The sequence below is a fragment of the Hyperoodon ampullatus genome, assembly GCF_949752795.1.
Source record: "Hyperoodon ampullatus genome assembly, chromosome: 15".
In the NCBI taxonomy this organism is placed as follows: domain Eukaryota; kingdom Metazoa; phylum Chordata; class Mammalia; order Artiodactyla; family Ziphiidae; genus Hyperoodon; species Hyperoodon ampullatus.
In genome coordinates this window covers 68990333-69013412 of record NC_136928.1, presented here as the reverse complement: position 1 = coordinate 69013412, position 23080 = coordinate 68990333, and the positions used below count along the sequence as shown (strand labels likewise).

General features: G+C 38.7%; 1 protein-coding gene across 1 annotated transcript in view; it reads right to left on the bottom strand.

Moving 5' to 3' along the window:
- DTNB (dystrobrevin beta) overlaps positions 1-23080 on the bottom strand; it is a 230399-nt gene that overhangs the window by 150857 nt on the left and 56462 nt on the right. Inside the window, exons 5-7 of the mRNA XM_079720759.1 lie at positions 19451-19605; positions 8960-9065; positions 6245-6411 (exon numbers count right to left, since the gene is read on the bottom strand). Of these exons, the coding sequence (XP_079576885.1) occupies positions 6245-6411; positions 8960-9065; positions 19451-19605 (428 nt within the window). The remainder of the gene's footprint in view (positions 1-6244; positions 6412-8959; positions 9066-19450; positions 19606-23080) is intronic.

Here is a 23080-nt window from a genome sequence, read left to right as displayed (position 1 = left end):
TCCCAAAGATGGATGGTGATGACGGTCGCACAACAACGTGAATATACTTAATGCCACTGAACTGTACTAATGTAGTAGAAAAACATGATAGTCTCCATGGCTGAACGGAAATCCTTGATCAGAATGTACGGCTTTATCCTCTGGGTGGCAGACTGTATTTTCCAAACATAACTGCAGGGATCTCTCTCACCACCCTTGCTCCACTGTGATGGACTTGACCGCCACCCCAGCATCATGGGGTGAAGTCCCTTCTCCTTCCCTCCAGCCTTAGAGACTGTGACCAACAATATGGCAGAATGTTGCTGCATAACTTTACAGCCAGCTAAGACAAGGCCTTGCAGCTTCCCCATAGCTCTCTAGGGATGGTGGTCCTCCAGCTGCTTCCTCTGGTGATGCTCTCTCTTAAAATAATGCCTCCATGCTGTGAAAAGCACAAGCCACATTCAGAGGCCCACACAGAGGTGGGTCCTGTTGACCATTCCAGCCTTATGATCTGAACAAGGACTTCTGTTTAAGTGGTTCATTCAGTCACAGAGACTATCATGTTTTCTATTAAATTATACTTTTTAAAATAATACCTTATTCAAACTATGCATAATATTTTTTTTTTTTTTTTTTTTTTTTTTTTTTTTTTTTGCGGTAGGCGGGCCTCTCACTGTTGTGGCCTCTCCCCCTGCGGAGCACAGGCTCCGGAGCACAGGCTCAGTGGCCATGGCTCACGGGCCCAGCCGCTCCGCGGCACGTGGGATCTTCCCAGACCGGGGCACGAACCCGTGTCCCCTGCATCGGCAGGCGGACTCTCAACCACTGTGCCACCAGGGAAGCCCTATGCATAATATTTAGTAGGATTTTTATTGCCATATTTAAATGATTCAGATTTGGAGGAAGATCCTGATACAGTGTTGTTGTTGGTGGTGGTTTTTTTATATCACTGTTAAATGATGTTTAGCCCAAACCTTCCCCATCTCAGCAGATGGCAATTCCATCCTTCTAACTGTTTGGGACAAAATCTTAGCGCTTCCCTGGACTCCTTTCCTTTCACAAGCCACATCCGACCCATGAAGCAGATTTATGAAGTATATCCTAATTCAGCTCTTTTCATCACCTCTATTGCTAACATCCTACCATATCTTGTTTTAATTACTGCAATCATCTCTCTGAAATGGTCTGCTTCTATCTTTTCCTTCCACTGTTTACTCTTTACATGGCATCCAGACTGATCATTTTAAAATATAAATCAATTCAAGCTATTTTCTAACCAAAGCTCTACAAAGATTCCTCCTTTCACTCAGAGTAAAAGCCAAAGCCCTTACAATGGCCAGCAAGGCCCTTGCCACCTCTCTGACCCCCTCCCTACAGCTTTCCTGCTGCTCCTTCTGCTCTGGCTACTCTGGCTTTTTTGCTGTTCCCTGAATTCACATGCATACTCTTGCTGTACGGCCACGATCCTGAAAACATCTGCTCTTCCCCAGATGTCTGCAAGCAGACATCTAAGACTTTGCTCAAATCTCACTTTCTCAACAAGGCCTATAAGACTATCCCCACTCCTACCCTTGATTCCTTTTTCTGATTTCTTGCTCATGTGAGAGTCCAGTGTAAACTGGAAGAGGGGCTCTGATCCATGAATCCAGGGACCCAGCCTCCTTTCATCTAAGGACTCTGCCTGTGTTAACTAACAGAGATCCTTTCATTTGGGCTGGTGTACATAGGGAGTGGGAAGGGCAAAGACAGAAAGAATGGAGAAGACACACTTGCTTTAAACTACCTTGACCCAGAAGTAACACAGATGACTTCCAAACACATTCCATTGGTAAGAACTAGTCATATGGCCCATCCGGCTACAAGGAGGGTGGCTATATAATCTAGTTATATATCCAGAAGAAAAGGAATACATGGATACTGGTAAGTACTTCTAATCACTAACTATCTTTCTGCTCACTTTCACTACACAAAGAACACACTCAAACCTCTCCCACCGCCCAGAAGCAAACCTGAAGCCCCATTCAGTCAGCACATCTAACTACAAGTGCAGGACCTCTGGCTCTGGCAGTTTCCTTCATCAAGACCATGTGCAGCTCCTTAAGACACAACCTATGAACTGAAAAGGCATGTGATTTGCACCTGCTCTCCCCAGTCCCAATATACAAGAGTGGGACAGGAGGAGAAGGTTCTTCCTTATCCAATAGTCTCCTTGGCCATGTGGGCTCTGGCACGCCTTCCTGAGGGGCCGTAAAACCTTCATAACCCATCTCTTTCCAGGGCAAGTTCTGGGTCCTTAAAAAGTGATTTTAGAGCTGTAATAGTCAGGCTCATGGTTCCATTGCCAACAGAATTCCCTCAAAAACTTAGCAGGCCTTTGATCTATTTGTTTCCAGTCGGTTCCATGTGCCAGTAACCACACACAAAGTTCTTCCCCAGACATGCCTCCATTCCTCTTGCTTTCAACTAACAGAAGCCACCTGGAGGCCACATGAAACAATAGGTCAGCAGTTTCCAACTCTGGCTGCAAAACAGAACCTTGGCTGCAAAACAGAACTTTCAAAAACTTCCTGTGTCCAGGTTTCGTGTACCCTGGACCCATTAAATCAGAAGCTATGAAGGTGGGAGCAAGATGATTCTGATGAGCAGCAAGAACTACACTTCATCTGATCTTTGCCACAGGACTGTCACATTTTTCTTTCAACTGAGAACATTTACTAGGTCTTTGATGCTCAAAACCTCTCTCAACTCTTATCTCTTGCTCTCTAGAAATAGTCTGTTTTTCCTTTCACTGCCCCAACTCTCAGAACTTTCTCTATTCCCTTTCATTTTTTGCTTGAAAGCTAGCCAATTCTTTCCTAAGCTCATCTCTTTCATGTAATACCTTACCAATAAGAGTCAACACACACTCTGACCTTTTCCAACGTTTGACCTAGAGTTTGCTTGGCATGAAGCAAGTCTTCCAAGTTACCACGGATGACAAATGTACCAAATTGGTCACCACTGCAGAACTTGGGTTTCTGTCTTTCCCAACTCCAACATCAGTGTCCTCATCAGCATGCTACCTGACTGCTAAGACAATGAAACAGATTTTAAGGTTTTGTTTTAACAGAATTCTACTTCCAGTACCAACCACTGTAGCAAAAACTAAAACCTCAGTAGCTTAACACAAAGTTTCTCCCTTGCTTCCATCAGTCACACAGGTTGGCAGGATATTCCTCCCCACCCATTGTTCAAGGACCCAGTTTCCTTTCATTTTATGGTTTCACCCTCTCTGGGTTCTAATGAAATTCTCTCCATTAAGCTGCTAGAGAGGATAGAAAAGGCACCCAGTTATTAACTGTCTTGTTCTGGGAAGACATATATCACTCTGATCACATTCCACTGGTAACAGCTATTCACATGGTCCTTTTGGATACAGTGGGGCTGAGAAATGTAGTCTAGATGTGTGCCCAGCAAGAACAGGAAAACAGTGATGTTGATGAGCCCTAGTGGTCTCTTTAACACCCTTAAAATTTAAGCTCCACCAAGGCAGGAATCTTTGTCTAGTTTGTTCATAGATGTATCTCACAAGCCTCTTACAGTGCCTGGGACATAGCAGGTGCTCAAAAAATATCTTTTGAATAAATAATGAATGGACAGAATGAATTACAGGTATGGTACCATATGGCATTTTTTCCTGTAATAAAGACAAATGAATGGATTGATGAATAAAAGAATGGTGAATTATACTGCATAGTTACTTAGATAAAACATTAAACAGAACTTTTGGAAAAATCAAAATAAATTTCCAAGCACCAACACTACACATATCAAATCTACAATGCAAATTCATATACAACCTGGTTAAATGCACACTAAATCCATCTGTTGTGAACACAGAGAAACATTCATTCAAAATTTTAGTACAAACACAATGGACAAACTTCAAAGAAATTACTATTAAACTGATTACACATTTTTTTGTTAGGTGGAAATTTCTTTACTCACGACAGCCTCAAAATTCATCCATATCTTCCTCAAAGAACAAGGGCACTGCACACAGAGTCCTAGTCTTAACAAGTCACACACAGACACGTAAAAGACCTTACCAATATGCATCTACCATCATAATGCAAATACTCATCAAAATTCAGAACTAATACTTTTATGATACCAGCTTCAAAATTATGCATGCTAATAATACTTGATTTTTCCTGAACTCTTAAGTCACTATAACAAAAATAAATTAATAAACTAGAAAAAAATAACAAAGCTGAAATAAAAATAACAATAAATGGCAATAAGACTTACTTCACAAGAGTGTTGTGAGGATCAAACAGAAATATAAGAACTCACTTGTGATTCTGTACTTTCCTTTATGTATGTTATAGATCAACAGAGTATATGAAAAACTGCTTTGTAAATCATAAAGCAATATTCAAACAGTCACTTATCTTTAAATAAATGTAAAATTCCCATTTCTATAAGGGTTTTAAATTAGCTAAATGAGCAAGTTCAAACTAAGGTGAAAAAGAAGTTCTTCATCCTCCTAGCCCCAACATCTAGAAAGAGAACTTTCAGTAGACACATTCCAGAGAATCCAATCATTATGAAAGGTAATAAGGCAAAGAGCTTTCTCAGTGTGAAGAGTTAGACTCTAAACAAAAAACAGTTGAAAAATATTAATAAGTCATTTAACACAGGGGGATACTTGTACTTTAAGAAGAAGAAAAAGTAACAATTTGAAAATCTATAAATTCTCTCTAGTCAATGAAAAAGAGAATAAACTACTGGGCTTTATTTTTTGTTTTCCCCTTGCTTGTTTAAAAAATTTTAAATAATGACTCCTCAACCAAAAGAAATACTGGAATTTACAACATAAGACCCAGGATAGGAGGTTCAGTTTAACAAAATTTTATGGGTTAGCTGTAACTGAAAAGCCATCTAATAAAAAATTATCTCTAACACATTATCAGAGATGTAGGAAGTAAAGTATACACTTGATTAAAGTTTGTTTCTTGTTTTTAACTAATCCCTGATATAAACTTATTTGCTTTTTTCTTGGTTGAGTTTTAAGACGGTTAACTAGGAAAAAAAAAAGAAAATAGGAAAAAAAACTCTCCTTATTGAAGCTTTCTAATACTTAAAGTCTAGTAGGATGACTGGGCTTAAGAACCTAGATCCTGAATTATACTTATGACCCTATATATTTTTCTACCTTTTAGCAAACCAACCAACCAGCCAACAAACAAAAGCTAGAGGAAAAGGATTTAAAGCGAGGCTATAACAATTTAGGAAATAAAAATATGACATTTTTTAAACTCTGGAAATAAACTGAGAGAAGGGAAGAAAAAATGATTGATGCTAAACTTGTTACATGATTTATAAACACCACAGAAAAATCAGACATTGACCTCTACCCAAATACTGTTATTTAAAAGATGGCTTTTGAAAGTAAAGACATCCGTTTTACAATTTTACAATTGTAAAATACTACCCAACTTTAGAGAGGTAAAAATTTAACTCCTTCATATCATGCAGCTTTCTCTGCAACATTTAAACCCTATAAGCATGAATAAAGTTTGCTTGAAAAAAAGAAATTTAAATCTTCCTTAAAGCTCAGAGAGTAAGTCTTCTGGGGTGGGGGTGGTACCCCCTTGTACAGTTTTAAAAGAAGACACTTTTCAGACTTCCCTGGTGGCGCAGTGGTTGAGAATCTGCCTGCCAATGCAGGGGACACAGGTTCGAGCCCTGGTCTGGGAGGATCCCACATGCCACGGAAAAACTAGGCCCGTAAGCCACAACTACTGAACCTGCGCGCCTGGAGTTTGTGCTCCGCAACAAGAGAGGCCGCAACAGTGAGAGGCCTGCGCACCGCGATGAGGAGTGGCCCCCGCTCACCGCAACTGGAGAAAGCCCACGCACAGAAACGAAGACCCAGCACGGCCAAAAATAAATAAATTAATTAATTAATTAAAAAAAAAAAAAAAAAAGAAGACACTTTTCACTGGGAAAGGGAGCACTGCAACATTCCATTTTACTGAATAAAAGGGACCATGTCAAAGGTCATAATATCTCCATCTCCTAGAACTTTAAAAACTCTCCTTTTCAAATCAAGTGATGAAGCACAACATATATGCAAGCCCCATCATAAATGTAAGGGCTAGTATTTTATGACACCACATCCTTATTTGATAGGCATCTATCAGAAAAGTGGCCCTGGTGCTGTTACAGATGAAACAGATAACCGCTGGGGACACAGACTGAGACACAAAGCAGTTACCCAAGAGGAATGCTCCTTCATCTGGTGTTGGTTGCTGTGAGGGCCATTGGCATGGCCACGCCAAAAGCAATTTTGGCAGAGCTGGTAGTTGTGGCACTGCTGGCATCGGTACCGGAAACCCATCATACTCTCACACCGGCAATAGGAGCACTCCACGGGGTGGAAGACTTGAGGGATAAGGGCAGGGAGGAGAGGGGACCAGAGGGAGAAAGAAGTCATTTTCATTTGGAGAATAAAGTCAGTACAGTGGAAAACCAAATTTAACATAAAAGCAAAGGTGAAAACAAAACTAGAAGTGAAGAATCTAAATTGTCTTCAATTTAGTTAATCTAACCAGCCATTCACTGGAATAAAAAGAAAACAACAAAATTTTCCATTTAGAATAGATTACAATCCACCTGAGAAAATAACCAATTTCCTTCTTTAAAATGACATTCGTGTCTCAAAGTTTAGGTAAATAAACAAGTAAGGAGGAGAGACACCCTCATTCCTAAATTTCTCTTCCAAACCTATTTTTTTTAAGAGATGTATATTGTTAGTTGTGGACATATGTTTCCTTCACTAACATAAAATCTGTGAGAGCCAGTACGACATGCTTTATGTCTCTGCTACCTGCAAGTGGTATTTCACACAGTCCTTTGGACTGAAGGCCTCCAAATGTTTGCTGAACTAAATACTACAGGGACTTCCCTAGCAGTCTACTGGTTAAGACTCCGAGATTCCAATGCAGGGGGCACTGGTTCGATCCCTGGTTGGGGAACTAAGATCCCACATGACACACGGCACAGCCAGTAAACAAATAAATAAATAAATACTACTACATACCTGGGTGCAAATGGTTACTGGTAAAAAAGTAAGGCTAGCCATATCAAAATACTAGTTTTAGGTAAGAGTTCCAAGTATTGGCATAAAATAAGGTACTCTAACCAATGAAGGGGCAGTGATTTGGAGAGAGGGAAACTCAGGTGACCTGAGACTCCTTTCTCCACCTCACACAGCATCTTACCTCATGAAAAACTGCCAGCTGGCAGCCAGGATTTATAGGGTTACTGGGATTCTCTTATAGCCTGAAAGTCCAGTTAACTCAGTGGAAGTGGGCAATAAGTGCACAACTGTATATTACAGACTGTTATTTATACTTTTAAATGTTGATAGCACGATTGTTCCTCTGGCAATTCAATTCTGAACACAAGAAATGGAAGTCAAAGGAAAGAGGGATATAATATTCAAATCTTCATTTGAACAACTCTTTCTAGCACTGTGTATACAAAGGCAGTGTTGTCTCAATTATAAGGATTTTTAGTCCTACTTCCAAAAATGCATATTAACTAGAGAATCAAGTCTCAAAACAAACAAACAACAACAACAAAACCTGAGCACTAGGTGAGAAAAATAATACAACAAGATCACTAAAGAATAACAGAAAACCAAAATCTGGAATGAGAAATCCTAAGGACACACCTCCTCTAAGAAATTTAAATTTTTGTTATCAAAATATTTCTAAGGAATAATGAAAGTGTTAATCACATAAGAATGTAATTTATAAATAATATACTACATACAAAGTCACAACAAAATGTTCATATGGATAACACTAGATCTCGACAAATGAGATCCTCTCTACTTGGGATAGTAGATATAAAATGATTTTATGAAAATGAGCTGGATATGAAACTACAAAAACATTTAGTGCTATAAAGGTATTGTCCCTCAAAAGAACCAACAATGTAATAATTTAACAGCATAAATCTCTATCCAAAAATCCTGTTTAAAAATTTAGCTGTTTTAGTCTACTCAAGAGATTCCAGGACTTTAGGAAAATAATCTTGAATCTAAGGACTTGTGAACTAAAGCCATGACTGGGTGAAAGGCTGAGAAGTTTAAAAAAAAAAAAAAAAAAGGTATGAGTAGGAGGGAGAGAAAATAAAAAGAGTACGGTAGCGTTCTCTCATTCTTACAAAATGAAAAAAGAGGACTCTGCTTTTTAGTGCCACTCAGCTATCACTTTCTCTTTTGTGGAATGAGGAGAGACAGGCAGGAGCCTTGAGAGAAGGGAACTTCCAGAGAAAAGCTAGGACCTTTCCTTTAATGAACTCAAACAACCTAAACAAGGAGATAAACTGATAGCAATAGCAGAAAAACCTAAGTAGTTACTAAGAGATAAGTACCATTTCAATTTCAAGTGATACAAAGATTTAAGTCAAACCACTTGGGAAGGATACTGAGAGTAATTCAGCAGTAAAGGAAAAAACTGAATATGGGTGAAACCCAGTACCAAATTCTATCTTGGCTATTTTCTTTTAAACTATTCCAAAATTTTATAGTTTTAGTGGTTGATATTGAATATATACAGTTTATTGGAGTTATGCTTTTAATAAACTAAAGGAAGTCATGGCTAAGTCAGGTGGGTTTAAGCAGAAAACAACCATCTGGAATCTTGGGGGGAAAAGCCTGGAGTTTGAACCACAAAGTTTTCTGACCTGGTATTACTACCTCTTGGTATCCTATCTAAGTAATAAGTCTTCCCTCCTTTTTTTTTCTTTTTTTGAGAAATAAATATTCCTCTTTTGAAAGCTAAAACCACAAATTCAAATGATGGAGTGCCAGCAAGTGTCAACTGTAATTTTCAATGATAATAACTAAGGACATTACAAATACTGTCAGTTCATATACTTCCTATAGCACAGGGAACTGAATGATAAAAGTTCTGCTTACCATTCTCAACGTGGGCAAGCCTATGCATGAGAGGTAGCCAGACAAGGCACTGGGGGGGAGGATCGGCCATCATGGTGTCTAAAAACATATTTAGCATTACCTTTTTCTGTGAAGAGAAAAAAAAACAACAAATATACTTCATATTTTTCAAATATCTCTGAACTCTAAGATTAAGTTAACTTAGGATTCTCCCAACCAAGTTGTAACGAATTATATGGGAAATTTTATAGCAAAATAAATAATATTTTGCATTACTACAGACACTGCTACACACTATCCTATACACTACTGCTATATTCAAATGCACTTCCACTTACATGATTTTATTTGAGTCTTAAAACAACTGTATAAGACAAATAGGCTAGGATGGAATTACTATGTTGTACACCTGAAACTAATATTGTAAGTTAACTATATTTCAATAAAACATATGAAATGAAAAAAATAAATAGGCTAGGTATTACTATCTTCATTTTACAGATGAGATAATAAAGGAATGACGCATTTAAATCATTTGTAAAGGTCCTACCAAAATCAGGACTACAACTCAGGTGTCCTTCAAATGACTACTGCTGAAGAATTCTGAAGGAAAGTCTCAGATCCAGGACAAAGACTGCAGGCCAGCACTGAATGGAGGGAGGGAGAGGTTCTCACATATATGTAAGAGGGTTAAATGAGGGTGATAACAGTAGGAAGTTACCATCCAAAGGCCCTTATACATCGCTATGCATTGATGGTGTAGTTTGAGAAATGCCTACTCGAATAGGCTAAATAAAGTTTTCCAAAGTATTTTCCATCTCAGGCATCAAAGTTACTAACGTTTCTGAGATTTCAGTGGAATCTGGGAGGAATGCGTGAGCAACGTTAAAAATAAAAACAGAAAGTCACCCAGCATTTGAATGGAGGTTCAGACATGGAAAATGCCTCTTATAATGGATATGCAAATAACTGCAATAAACCAAAATGAAATTAAAAGTGTCTACTTAAAATTGAGAAAGAAGATGCTAGGAAGTTTTTAGCTAGTCAAAGGTGGTTAATATACGTTTGTATTATATCACTTATCATAAATGTAATGTTTAAATTAATGTTTCTGTATCATCTTATATTTGTTAAAAATTACACTTTTACAAATCCGCTTATAATCCTAATGATACTTTCCCTAAAAGTTTTGATTCACCTATCATGGAGTTTTTTGTGGTTTTTTAAATCTTCAAGATGAAAAGGAATTATACTTGATATCTCAGAACTCCCTCATAAATACGCTCAGGATCAGTTTCCAAAAGTTGTCCTAAGTCATACTATAATTTGAAGTCCTCCAAAAGCATGAGGAATGAAACCAGAAGAACTGTGTCCCAGTGCTCTGTCTTCCATTAACTACGTGATTTGGGGGAAATCACCTAACATCCTGGTTTCAGTTTTCTTATCTCTCAAGGGCTAGAGCAGTGGTTCTCGAAGTATGGTCAGAGGTCCCCCTGCAAGGTTGCTAAAACATTTCCAAGGAGCCCATGAGGTCAAAACTACTTTCATAATAATACTAAGACATTATTTGCCTTTTTCAATCTGATTCTCTCATGACTGTACAGTGGAATGTTCCAGAGGCAACGTGGCACATCCACAATTATCTGCAAAAGCTTTTAAAATATTCCTCTCTTTTCCAACTACACAGCTGTCTGAGACCAGATTTTCTTTCCATACTTTAACCAAAACAACATATCACAACAGATTGAATGGATAAGCAGATATGAAAACCCAGCTGTCTTCAACTGAGCCAAATATTAAAGAAATTTGCAAAAAATATAAAACAATGCATTCTTCTCGTTACATTTTTTTGCTTTGGAATATCCACTTTTCATAAAATATATTATTTATGTTAATATGTAATCGGTTTATCATTGTTCTTTTTAAATGATTTAATATTTTATAATTTATCAGTTTTGATTTCTAATATGGAAATACTGATAGATATAACTCATATAAACAAAATCTCTCTGGGGTGCTCAAATATTGTCAGGGGTGTAAAAAGGTCCTGATACCAGAAAGTTTGAGAACTCATGGGACAGAATTCCCAGCTCTAAAATTCCGTGACTCAGTAAATAACTATGTGAAAGACAGACTCTTTCACTCTTTTCTTCTACCTTTTTGTTTTGCTTTATTTTGGTTTTGCTCCTGAGTTGAACACATTCTTTGCATTTCTCTTTATTTTTTACAACAGAATATTTATAACAAAAACTATAATAAAACTGCAAGTAATGAACATTCTTGCCACAATTCTCATTTTTCTGTATTTCCCTCCAAATGCATGTTTCTATATAATTATGTACATAGGATATATAAAAATATATAATCTGTCTTTCCACTTAACGTTTATTCTTTTTTTAATAAATTTATTTATTTCTGGCTGAGTTGGGTCTTTGTTGCTGCGCGGGGGCTCTCTCTAGTTGTGGCGAGTCGGGGCCACTCTTTGTTGCCATGCGTGGGCTTCTCATAGTGGTGGCTTCTCTTGTTGCAGAGCACAGACTCTAGGCGTGTGGGCTTCAGTAGTTGAGGCACGTGAGCTCTGAAGCACAGGCTCAGTAGTTGTGACACCCAGGCTTAGCTGCTTCGCGGCATGTGGGATCTTCCCAAACCAGGGCTCGAACCCGTGTCCCCTGCATTGGCAGGCAGATTCCCAACCACTGTGCCACCAGGGAATCCCCCACTTAATGTTTTATTAAATACTTTGTTTTGCTACAAGGTCTTCTTTTCTAACCATTTTAACAGCTGCCTCATCCACTGAGCAAAAACACCATGATTTATTTATGCTTTCCTCAATAAAACACTGAGCCTGTTTTTATCTTTGTATGCACTCTCATATTTTTCTTAGAAACCAGTGTTTCTGTTTGTTGTCGACTTCCCCACGCTTTGTTATTCTAATCATCAACACTGACAATTATTAGTCTAGATGCCATTTGACTTCTCTCCCTCCACTCTTGGCTACAACTTTCCTGTAAAGAGGGGAGAAATCATCTCGTAAAAGTGAGAAATCCAGTATCACTAAAATAACGTGAGAAAACAAGTAAAATAATTTAGCATTAGGTCATCATAGCTGCAATTTCCAATCTCATCTTTTCCATTAAAAACTCCTATTTTCTGGGACTTCCCTGGTGGTGCAGTGGTTAAGAATCCACCTGCTAATGGAGGGGACATGAGTTCGATCCCTGGTCCGGGAAGATCCCACATGCCACGGAGCAACTAAGCCCGTGTGTCACAACTAATGACCCCACGTGCCGCAACTACTGAAGCCCACACATTCCAGGGCCCGCGTGCTGCAACTATTGAGCCTGTGTGCTGCAACTACTGAAGCCTGGGTGCCTAGAGCCTGTGCTCTGCAACAAGAGAAGCCACCGCAATGAGAAGCCCGCACACTGCAACAAAGAGTAGCCCCCACTCGCCACAACTAGAGAAAACCTGTGCACAGCAACAAAGACCCAATGCAGCCCAAAACAACAAAAACAACAAAACTCCTATTTTCTTATGGGCAACAGGGAAATATTTCTTATCCATTGCCCTATCACTTACTTGGTAATCAATTAAACAATGTATGACATTTAGCTAAAAGACTTAAAAACAGCATTTTTTAAATCTTTCAGATTAAAATGTTTTTATACAAACTTTTTGTGTAAAGTTACAGAAATACTTTGTCTGACAAGAGCAAACACACATTAACTGGTTACAGGACCAGTGCTATGGGTCAGTCTTTCAGTTATTATAAGATACTGAATCATATCACAGATTTATTCTGGACTTTGAAAATTAGAGTACTTTGTAATGACACAACAATATAGTGTTGCTGTGCTTTTTATCGGGATACTTTTATTTATTATAGCTTTTTTTTAAAAAATGGGAAAAGTCTTCAAAAATTCTGAAATTCGGTATTTTCCTCATTGCAAAGGTTGTCTCATTTGAGAAAATTATGGAATAATATCAGTGAAAACAACAAGGTTGCAATCACATCCATGAGCTTTAAGCTTGCAGTTAGAATTCAAGCCCAGATACTTTCTCATGCCATAACAGATTTAAAACCACTACTCAAATCCAAGTACCTGGGAATCACTGATGATTTTCCAGACACTGTTAGTAATGGGGATTTAAATTTGAAGGAGACCAAGGTGCATCCCTCAGGGCATAAGTGAGCTAGATGTAACAGGCCAGGGCCTGTAGAAGAGGAAACAATTAATCCTACATTGAAAGATTCAGAGCATAAAGACAAGGAGATATTTAGCTGTGACTTGAAATATGAGGCCTCTGTTGGAGGAGAGAAAGAAGGTCGGTGGGGTTACTGGCATTTCAGTGAGAGCTAACAGCATAAACAAAGAAGAGAAGTATACCACTTTCACCTACACAAAACAAGAGAAATGCAAATCAAAACTATGCTGAGATAACACTTCTCATCTCTCAGATTGGCAAAAATTCCTAAATGTAAGATCATGTGCTGTTGGCAAGGCTGTGGAGAAAAAGATGGACTTACACACTGCTGGCGGGAGTGTAAATGGTACAACCCCTGTGGCACTGGGGCAATATCTAAAAAGAATCCATGGCATCCTGAGGGACGGGGTCTGTGGGGGTAGGAGGGATCAGGAATGAAGGTGAAAGAGAGGCAGGGGGTGGATTGATAAGCAGCACCTCGTCTGGCTAACTACCTTATCCAGGAGGCAGTGAGGTGTCAGTAAGGTTTTTTCAAAGCAAACTAGGGACATCAACAGGGCTGTTTTTTAAAATGATGACTTAAACTCAAATTTGCTTAGGATTAAAAGGAATAATGGGGAGGACCTTCAAGATGGCAGAGGAGTAAGACGTGGAGATCACCTTCCTCCCCACATATACACCAAAAATACATCTACATGTGGAACAACTCCTACAGAACACCTACTGAACGCTGGCAGAAGACCTCAGACTTCCCAAAAGGCAAGAAACTCCCACGTACCTGGCCGTGTGGCTGATAGGGTCTTGGTGCTCCGGCTGGCTTTCAGGCCTGAGCCTCTGAGGTGAGAAGGCCGAGTTCAGGACACTGGACCACCAGAGACCTCCTGGCCGCATGTAATATCTATCAGCGAGAGCTCTCCCCACATATCTCCGTCTCAACACTAAGACCCAGCTCCACACGATGACCAGCAAGCTACAGTGCTGGATACCCTATGCCAAACAACTAGCAAGACAGGAACACAGTCACACCCATTAGCAGACAGGCTGCCTAAAATCATAATAGGTGCACAGACACCCCAAAACACACCACTGGACGCAGTCCTGCCCACCAGAAAGACAAGATCTAGGTTCATCCACCACAACACAGGCACTAGGTCCCCTCCGCCAGGAAGGCTATACAACCCACTGCACCAACCTTACCCACTGGGGGCAGACACCAAAAATAACAGGAACTATGAACCTGCAGCCTTCAAAAAGGAGACCCCAAACACAGTAAACTAAGCAAAATGAGAAGACAGAGAAATACGCAGCAGATGAAGGAGAAAGGTAAAAACCCACCAGACAAAACAAATGAAGAGGAAATAGGCAGTCTACCTGAAAAAGAATTCAGAGTAATGATAGTAAAGATAATCCAAAATCTTGGAAATAGAATGGAGAAAATACAAGAAAAGTTTAGCAAGGACCTAGAAGAACTAAAGAGCGAGCAAACAAACAATGATGAACAACACAATAAATGAAACTAAAAATTCTCTAGAAGCAATCAATAGCAGAATAACCGAGGCAGAAGGACGGACAAGTGACCTGGAAGATAAAATAGTGGAAATAACTACCGCAGAGCAGGATAAAGAAAAAAGAATGGAAAGAATTGAGGACAGTCTCAGAGACCTCTGGGACAACATTAAATGCACCAACATTCGAATTACATGGGTCCCAGAAGAAGAGGAGAAAAAGAAAGGGACTGAGAAAATATTTGAAGAGATTATAGTTGAAAACTTCCCTAATATGGGAAAGGAAATAGTCAATCAAGTCCAGGAAGCACAGAGTCCCATACAGGATAAATCCAAGGAGAAACATGCCAAGACACATATTAATCAAACTATCAAAAATTAAATACACAGAAAAAATATTAAAAGCAGCAAGTGAAAAGCAACAAACAACACACAAGGGAATCCCCATGAGGTTAACAGTTGATCTTTCAGCAGAAACTCTCCAAGCCAGAAGGCAGCGGCAGGATATATTTAAAGTGATGAAAAGGAAAAACCTATAACCAAGATTACTCTACCCAGCAAGGATCTCATTCAGATTCGATGGAGAAATTAAAACCTTTACAGACAAGCAAAAGCTAAGAGAATTCAGCACCACCAGACAAGCTTTACAACAAATGCTAAAGGAACTTCTCTAGGCAGGAAACCAAGAGAAGGAAAAGACCTACAAAAACAAACCTAAAACAATTAAGAAAATGGTAACAGGAACATACATATCGATAATTACCTTAAATGTAAGTAGATTAAATGCTTCAACCAAAAGACACAGACTGGCTGAATGGATACAAAAACAAGACCCATACATATGCTGCCTACAAGAGACCCACTTCAGACCTATGGACACATACAGACTGAAAGTGAAGGATGGAAAAAGATATTCCACGCAAATGGAAATCAAAAGTAAGCTGGAGTAGCAATTCTCATATCAGACAAAATACACTTTAAAATAAAGACTATTACAAGAGACAAAGCAGGACACTACATAATGATCAAAGGATCAATCCAAGAAGAAAACATAAGTATTGTAAATATTTATGCACCCAATATAGGAGCACCTCAATAAATAAGGCAAATGGAAACAGCCATAAAAGGGGAAATCAACAGTAACAGAATCATAGAGGGGACTTTAACACCCCACTTTCACCAATGGACAGATCATCCAAAATGAAAATAAATAAGAAAACACAAGCTTCAAATGATACATTAAACAAGATGGACTTAATTGATATTTATAGGACATTCCATCCAGAAACAACAGAATACACTTTCTCCTCAATTGCTCATAGAAAATTCTCCAGGATAGATCATATCTTGGGTCACAAATCAAGCCTTGGTAAATTTAAGAAAACTGAAATCATATCAAGTATCTTTTCCGACCACAACGCTATGAGACTAGATATCAATTACAGGAAAAAATCTGTAAAAAAATACAAACACGTGGAGCCTAAACAATACACTACTTAATAACCAAGAGATCACTGAAGAAATCAAAGAGGAAATCAAAAAATACCTAGAAACAAATGACAATGAAAACACGACAACCCAAAACCTATGGGATGCAGCAAAAGCAGTTCTAAGAGGGAAGTATATAGCAATACAATCCTACCTCAAGAAACGAGAAACATCTCAAATAAACAACCTAACCTTACACCTAAAGCAATTAGAGAAAGAAGAACAAAAAACCCCTAAAGTTAGCAGAAGGAAAGAAATCATAAAGATCAGATCAGAAATAAATGAAAAAGAAATGAAAGAAACAACAGCAAAGAAAATAAAGCTAAAAGATGGTTCTTTGAGAAGAAAAACAAAATTGATAACCTATTAGCCATTGGTCAAATGTTCTTCACTGATACTTCTTTGTATAAATTCCTTTGCCTGTCCTGATGCTACTTAACAGCAGCATTCCAGAACTTGATCAATTTTTAGCCTGATCTCCAGGAAGCATCTATGTGAAAAGCCACATAAGTATCATATACATGATTACCCCAGAGGACTGTGGAGGCAACTGTTTGATGTGATGGTACTAGTAAAGCAGCAGCAGCAGTGAGATGAATTCTAAATGAAAACTGGTTGTGGTGTCTTCATCCTACTCATCCTCACTTATATCTCTGTAGGGTATTTTAACACCTGCAGGGCACTTTTTTTTTTAACATCTTTAATGGAGTACGATTGCTTTACAATGGTGTGTTAGTTTCTGCTTTATAACAAACTGAATCAGCTATACATATACCTATATCCCCATGCAGGACATTCTTGTACCAGGATGTGTTTGGACAGCCTCATATCACTTGAAAAATGCATATTCAGGGGCAAAATGCAAACTATGCTTTATTAGAATAACTGAAGCAGAGAGATATTTTTAATATACTAAAAGCTGATATTGTCACTTATGCTTAGAGAAAAAAATAATGTATAGAGACTAATTTCCACTAAAGCAATCAGCCAAAGTGTGTAGAAATTTGGGAAGAACATCTCCTCAGAAATTAATAAAAGTAACTCTCCTGAATTATGGGTGGCACCTTCAGTGCTAAAGCCGAGTAATCCCTAGACAAGCTGTAAAACACTGTTTGGAAGTCTGAATTCAGACAAATATGAGTTCTTAACTTTAAATGTAAAAGCGGATGTATATGTGTTTGTTTCTTGGTTCCTTTGTGAATCAAAGTATCACAGGGCAGGAGGATCTGGTTTACAATGTCCTTTCAGTTCTCAGACCTTTAGATTTGTTCCTTTTATATTTTAACCTTTTACTTTTAAATAATTTCAGGCTTATGGAAAGGCTGTAAGAAGATTATTTTAAAATTCCCATAAGGGGCTTCCCTGGTGGCGCAGTGGTTGAGAGTCCGCCTGCCAATGCAGGGGACACAGGTTCATGCCCCAGTCCAGGAAGATCCCACATGCTGCGGAGTGGCTGGGCCCGTGAGCCATGGCCGCTGAGTCTGCGCATCCGGAGCCTGTGCTCCACAATGGGAGAGGCCACAACAGTGAGAAGCCCGCGTACCGCAAAAAAAAAAAAAAAATTCCCATTTACCATTAACCCAGACTCCTCAAATGTTAACAGTGCATAAAGGTAAAGTGCCCTTTACCTTTAAATATGTCAGATTGTACTTCTGCAAAACCAGGACATTCTCTTAATTAAATACAAGTATCAAAATCAGGAAATTACCATTACTGACAGAATACTATTATCTAGTCTACAAAAACTTTTTTAGAAGAAATGCAAATGTTATTTATTTTTAAATTTTTTTTTATTTTTTGGCTACATTGGGTCTTTGTTGCTGCCCGCAGGCTTTCTCTAGTTGTGGTGAGCAGGGGCTACCCTTCGTTGCGGGGCATGGGCTTCTCATTGCTGTGGCTTCTCGTTGCGCCACACAGGCTCTAGGCGCACAGGCTTCAGTAGTTGTGGCGTGTGGGCTCAGTAGTTATGGCTCGTAGGCTCTAGAGCGCAGGCTCAGTAGTTGTGGCGCACGGGCTTAGTTGCTCCGCAGCATGTGGGATCTTCCCGGACCAGGGATTGAACCCGTGCCGCCTGCATTGGCAGGCGGATTCTTAACCACTGCGCCACCAGGGAATTCTCTGAGTCTACAAAATTTATTCAGATTTTCTCTACTGTCCCAATAATGTCCTTTTTAAGAACAACAACAAAATTCTGGATCATTTCAGTTTTCATGTTTCTAGATACCTGTAATCTGGAACAGTTCCTCAGTCTTTTTTTTGTCTTTCATGACACTGACCCTTTTAAAGTGTACAAGCCAGTTATGTTGTAGAAATCCTGCATTTGGCTTTGTCAGATGTTTCCTCAATAAGACTCAGGTTGTGCTTTTCTGGCAGGAGAACCACAGCAGTGATACTGGGTGCTTCTAAGAGCATCCTATCAATAGGCAGGGTTATCAGCCTCTCCCTTTACTGGTGATATGGATTTGATCACTTGGTTAAAGTGGTATCTGAAAGGTTTCTCCACTGTAAAGTTACTATGTTTCCTTTGTAATTAATAAACATCTTATGGGGAGATACTTTCAGACTATGTCAGTATCCTATTTCCAATAATCTTTTACCCACTAGTTTTAACATAGATTTTTTTTTCTTAATTCTCTGCTTTACAGAACTTTCTTAGTTTAGCATGAAGCTCCTTTATCTCATCTCTACCTGAAAAAAAAAAAAAAAAAAAGGATGCTACAGCCAGCATCCACTCTGCTCTCAGCTGAGGCATAGTTAAGATCTCAGGAATACACTCAACCTCTAGAGCAGGACCACAAAAGGACACTCACAAATAAAGAAGAAACCAAATCTATCTTTCATATGAAAATGGCAGTATACCCTTGAGGGATTTTGAGCTGGCAGTTGAGAGCTGTATAGCATTCCTTGTCTTCAGTGCTCAGGAAACAAAAATCCAGTATTATATTGAGTTTTATATCAAAATTCCTATACTTCACAGTTAAAAAACTCATTAGGGAGAGTAATATATGTCTAGCAGCAATAAGATAAATACTTTACCTTAAACATTTTTCTTGAAATTTTTAGTAATTTAAAATATTTCAACTGTGATCATTTTTTCAGAAAAGACTTCCCTCCCCTCTTCCAAGAAAAGAGTTCTCAGGTGAATTTTTAATCCCCCCTCTTTTCTACATGCCCTCCTTTGACTTAAAAGTTCTTTTTCCTCCCCTATTCAAGACCTATATTCCTAGAGTGAAGCAATCTGGCGGAATCTGACAACAGGTGGAGAGGTGGGTGAGAGCTCTTCTAATCCTAGAGTCTGTAAACCTATCCTTACCTGCTGTGGGAAACAGGTGCGGACTGAGTGCTCTGTGTAACCAAAAGATGGCCCTTCAAAGACAGCTGTTGGGAGCTTCAGAACTTCCTTCAGAAACTGGTCAAACTTGCTAAATATCATTAAGCCATTGGAATCTGACATCTGGGAGAAAACATCTATGAGAACAAAACCAAATAAAGTCAAACTGTAAGGAAATATCAACTCTTTATAAACAGCTCTATGTCATTTGTATACCAGTCCAAAAGCATCATCAAACAGTATCATAAAGTTATTATGATTTTTAGGTAACATGAATTCTCATTCTCATTAACACTGTGTGGTTACTTTGCTGATGAGGCCCCTCTTTCCTACCCACTTAATATTCTACCTAAACATCACATAACCACTCATGTACGTCTACCTACCTACTCTTTTTGAGCATACGTAACTGGATAATATATAACTTTTTATTTTATCTATTTACACCTCACTTTATTCCAAGAAGAATTTGTAGCAGCATATCTTTATCTCTTACATTTATGTACATATTTATATGACATACACATCTGTGAGTGTATGAATATATTTGCATACTGGTGATAGGGTATGAAAGAAATTGTATTTGCATATTCATATACTAATGATGTAATATATTCCTGTGTAGTATGTTTATTTAAAATATTCCATTTAGTAAGTTCCAGAGTAGAATAAAAAGAACTCATATAATCTCTTCTATCACAAGATACTCTGATACTATAAGATCCTATTTTTACATAAAGTCTGACCCAAGCAGCTAGAAAGACAGTTCCAGTAATACTACTATTTCTTTTTTGTTTTTTGTTTTTTTTTGTGGTACGCAGGCCTCTCACTGTTGGGGCCTCTCCCGTTGCGGAGCACAGGCTCAGCGGCCATGGCTCACAGGCCCAGCCGCTCCGCGGCATGTGGGATCTTCCCGGACCGGGTCACGAACCCGTGTCCCCTGCATCGGCAGGCGGACTTTCAACCACTGCGCCACCAGGGAAGCCCAATACTACTATTTCTTTATCTCCTTGTAGAGAGTTTCCTATCTCCAGTTAGTTATTTCTCTCTTCTCACCCACAATTGGGGAGAAAAAGAAAAATAACCAGGAGCTCAAAACAACTTGACAACTTTAACCTAAGCTTTCTTTTCAAACTATTCATCTTTCTTACAAACAAATCAGTGAGTTAAATATGCAGAGAAAAATAATTTCCTGAGGGCTTTCCAAACATGGCACTTTAAAAAATCATATTCTGGGCTTCTAAGTGGCTGGGTTACTAAGTGGATAAATCAAGATTTAAACCCACACTTATCCGACTGCAAAGACATTCCATTACATCACACTTCTTCAAAATATAGTGTAGAATAGATACAAAAACACATAGGGGTCTCCCCTGGTAGCGCAGTGGTTGAGAGTCCGCCTGCCGATGCAGGGGACCGGGGTTCATGCCCCGGTCTGGGAAGATCCCACATGCCGCGGAGCGGCTGGGCCCGTGAGCCATGGCCGCTGGGCCTGCATGTCCGGAGCCTGTGCTCCGCAACGGGAGAGGCCACACAGTGAGAGGCCCGCGTACTGCAAAACAAAAAACAAACAAACAAACAAAAAACACATAGGGAGGAACTGTCAAGAAAGAAATGTAGAAGCTTGGCCTTGAAAAATAGAATTTGGAATGATGAGGTCAAAACAGCTGGGGGGTGGGGGTCTGGGGACACAACTAGAGAAGAACAGGATAAATAAAACAAATGAACAGATATAACAAAACAGAAACAGACTCACAGATACAGAGAACAAAGTGGTGATTACCAGTGGGGAGGGGCAAGATGGGGGTAGGGAATGAAGAGGTACAAACTACTATGCATAAAATAAATAAGCTGCAAGGATATATTGTACAACACAGGGAATATAGCCAATATTTTACAGTAACTTTAAATAGAGTATAATCTCTAAAAATATTGAATCACTACGTTGCACACTTGAAACTAATATAATATTGTAAATCAACCATACTTCAATTTAGAAAAAAAAAGGAGAGTAGGATAAAAGTCTCTGTGGCAGGAATTTATAGAGTGTGTCTATTAGTGGTGGTAGGCAAGAAACAGTGCATCAAAGAGAACATTCTGACTATGATAATTTATATTGTGAAGTAAAGGTAAATAGAGATTGAATAAGAAAAGTATGTTATGAATGAAAACTTTGAAAGAGGAAACAATTTGGATTTGGTTTAAAAATGCTGAAGTAGGGAAGAAATATTTAGAAAGTTAGGTTTCAAGAAAATTAGACTGTTAATGACTGGCAGAATGAATAAAAGAGGAAGAATAAGATTGGCGACATCAGCTAGAAAACCCTGTAAATAATGCACAAGTAAGGAAGTGTGAGTCAGAATTACAGGAGTGACAGTATTGAGGGGAGGGCTTGGTCAACTCCAAGACATTTCAATGCAGGAAACTGAAGTTGATGGCAAAGTGGATTAGAGAATAAAGGAATTTCTAAAATTAGGATTATTTTAAGCTTCTAGCTCAGAAAAAGGCTGACAACCCTGACTGAAATAACCAAATTGAAGATAAAGATACTTAGCTTTGAACATAACTGTATTTGAACTAATCAGCAAATTTCCAAGTAGAACCATCCTGTAGGCAGTTAGAAGCAGAGTACTGGGCCACAGTTCGAGACAGCAGATACAGAGTTTTGAAGACATTACCAATTATGTGAATAACTGATGCCCTCTGAAGGAGGGAAGAGCATCATGACTTAATTTTCAAATAGCTAGCTGCTGTTCTCATAATGAAGAAAATAATCATCCATTAAATCTGAATGAAAACTAAGGGGAAATACGGGATGTGGCAGACACTGCAAGGTGCCTACTACTCAGTATCTATTTTCCCATTTTCACTCCTGAACTGAACTCTGATTAGAATGGCAATGTGTTCCCCTTAAAAATTACTTCCCAGACTCTTGTGCACGTCGTAATTCTGAAGTGAATTTGTAGAAAAGCTTTTGCTTCCCTGATAGAGGCATCTCTTTCTTCTTTCTACTTAAAATGAGAATAAGGTGCAGTAAAGAGCAGTCACTTATAATCCTAGGAGGAAGGCAGAGCAGGAAGACAGGAGGAAGCCAAGTCTCTGATAACATCCCTGAGTCATGGTACCAACCTTGAACTTGCCAGCCTCTGAACTTATTGTTGCGTGAGAAAAATAAATCCCAATGGTTTTATGCCGCTGTTAGGCAAGTTTTCTGTTGCCACTCGATGTATTCATAACGGAGAAACTAGCAAGTTAATGGTAGAAATATTCAAGACCAGAGACTTCAGCTGCCAAGTATATACTGATAAATACACATAGGTATAGCTTCCAATCACAAAAACATATGTGTATACATCCACACCACCAAATCTATACCTAACTCATTCAGAGCAATAAAGGAGTGATTAGATAGTGAAATGACTAATTTCCCCCTCAAAAAAAGTATTACTTTCAGTTATACTTAGTTACTAGGTCATAAGATAGATTCAAAGTAGTAAAAAAAATTTTAATCAATGAAAAAAGAAACTATAACTTAATAGGCCCACATTACACTAGTAAGAGAACAAGCAGAAACATGTTTGTTGGTTGGTTGGTTTTAAAAGAAAAACTGGT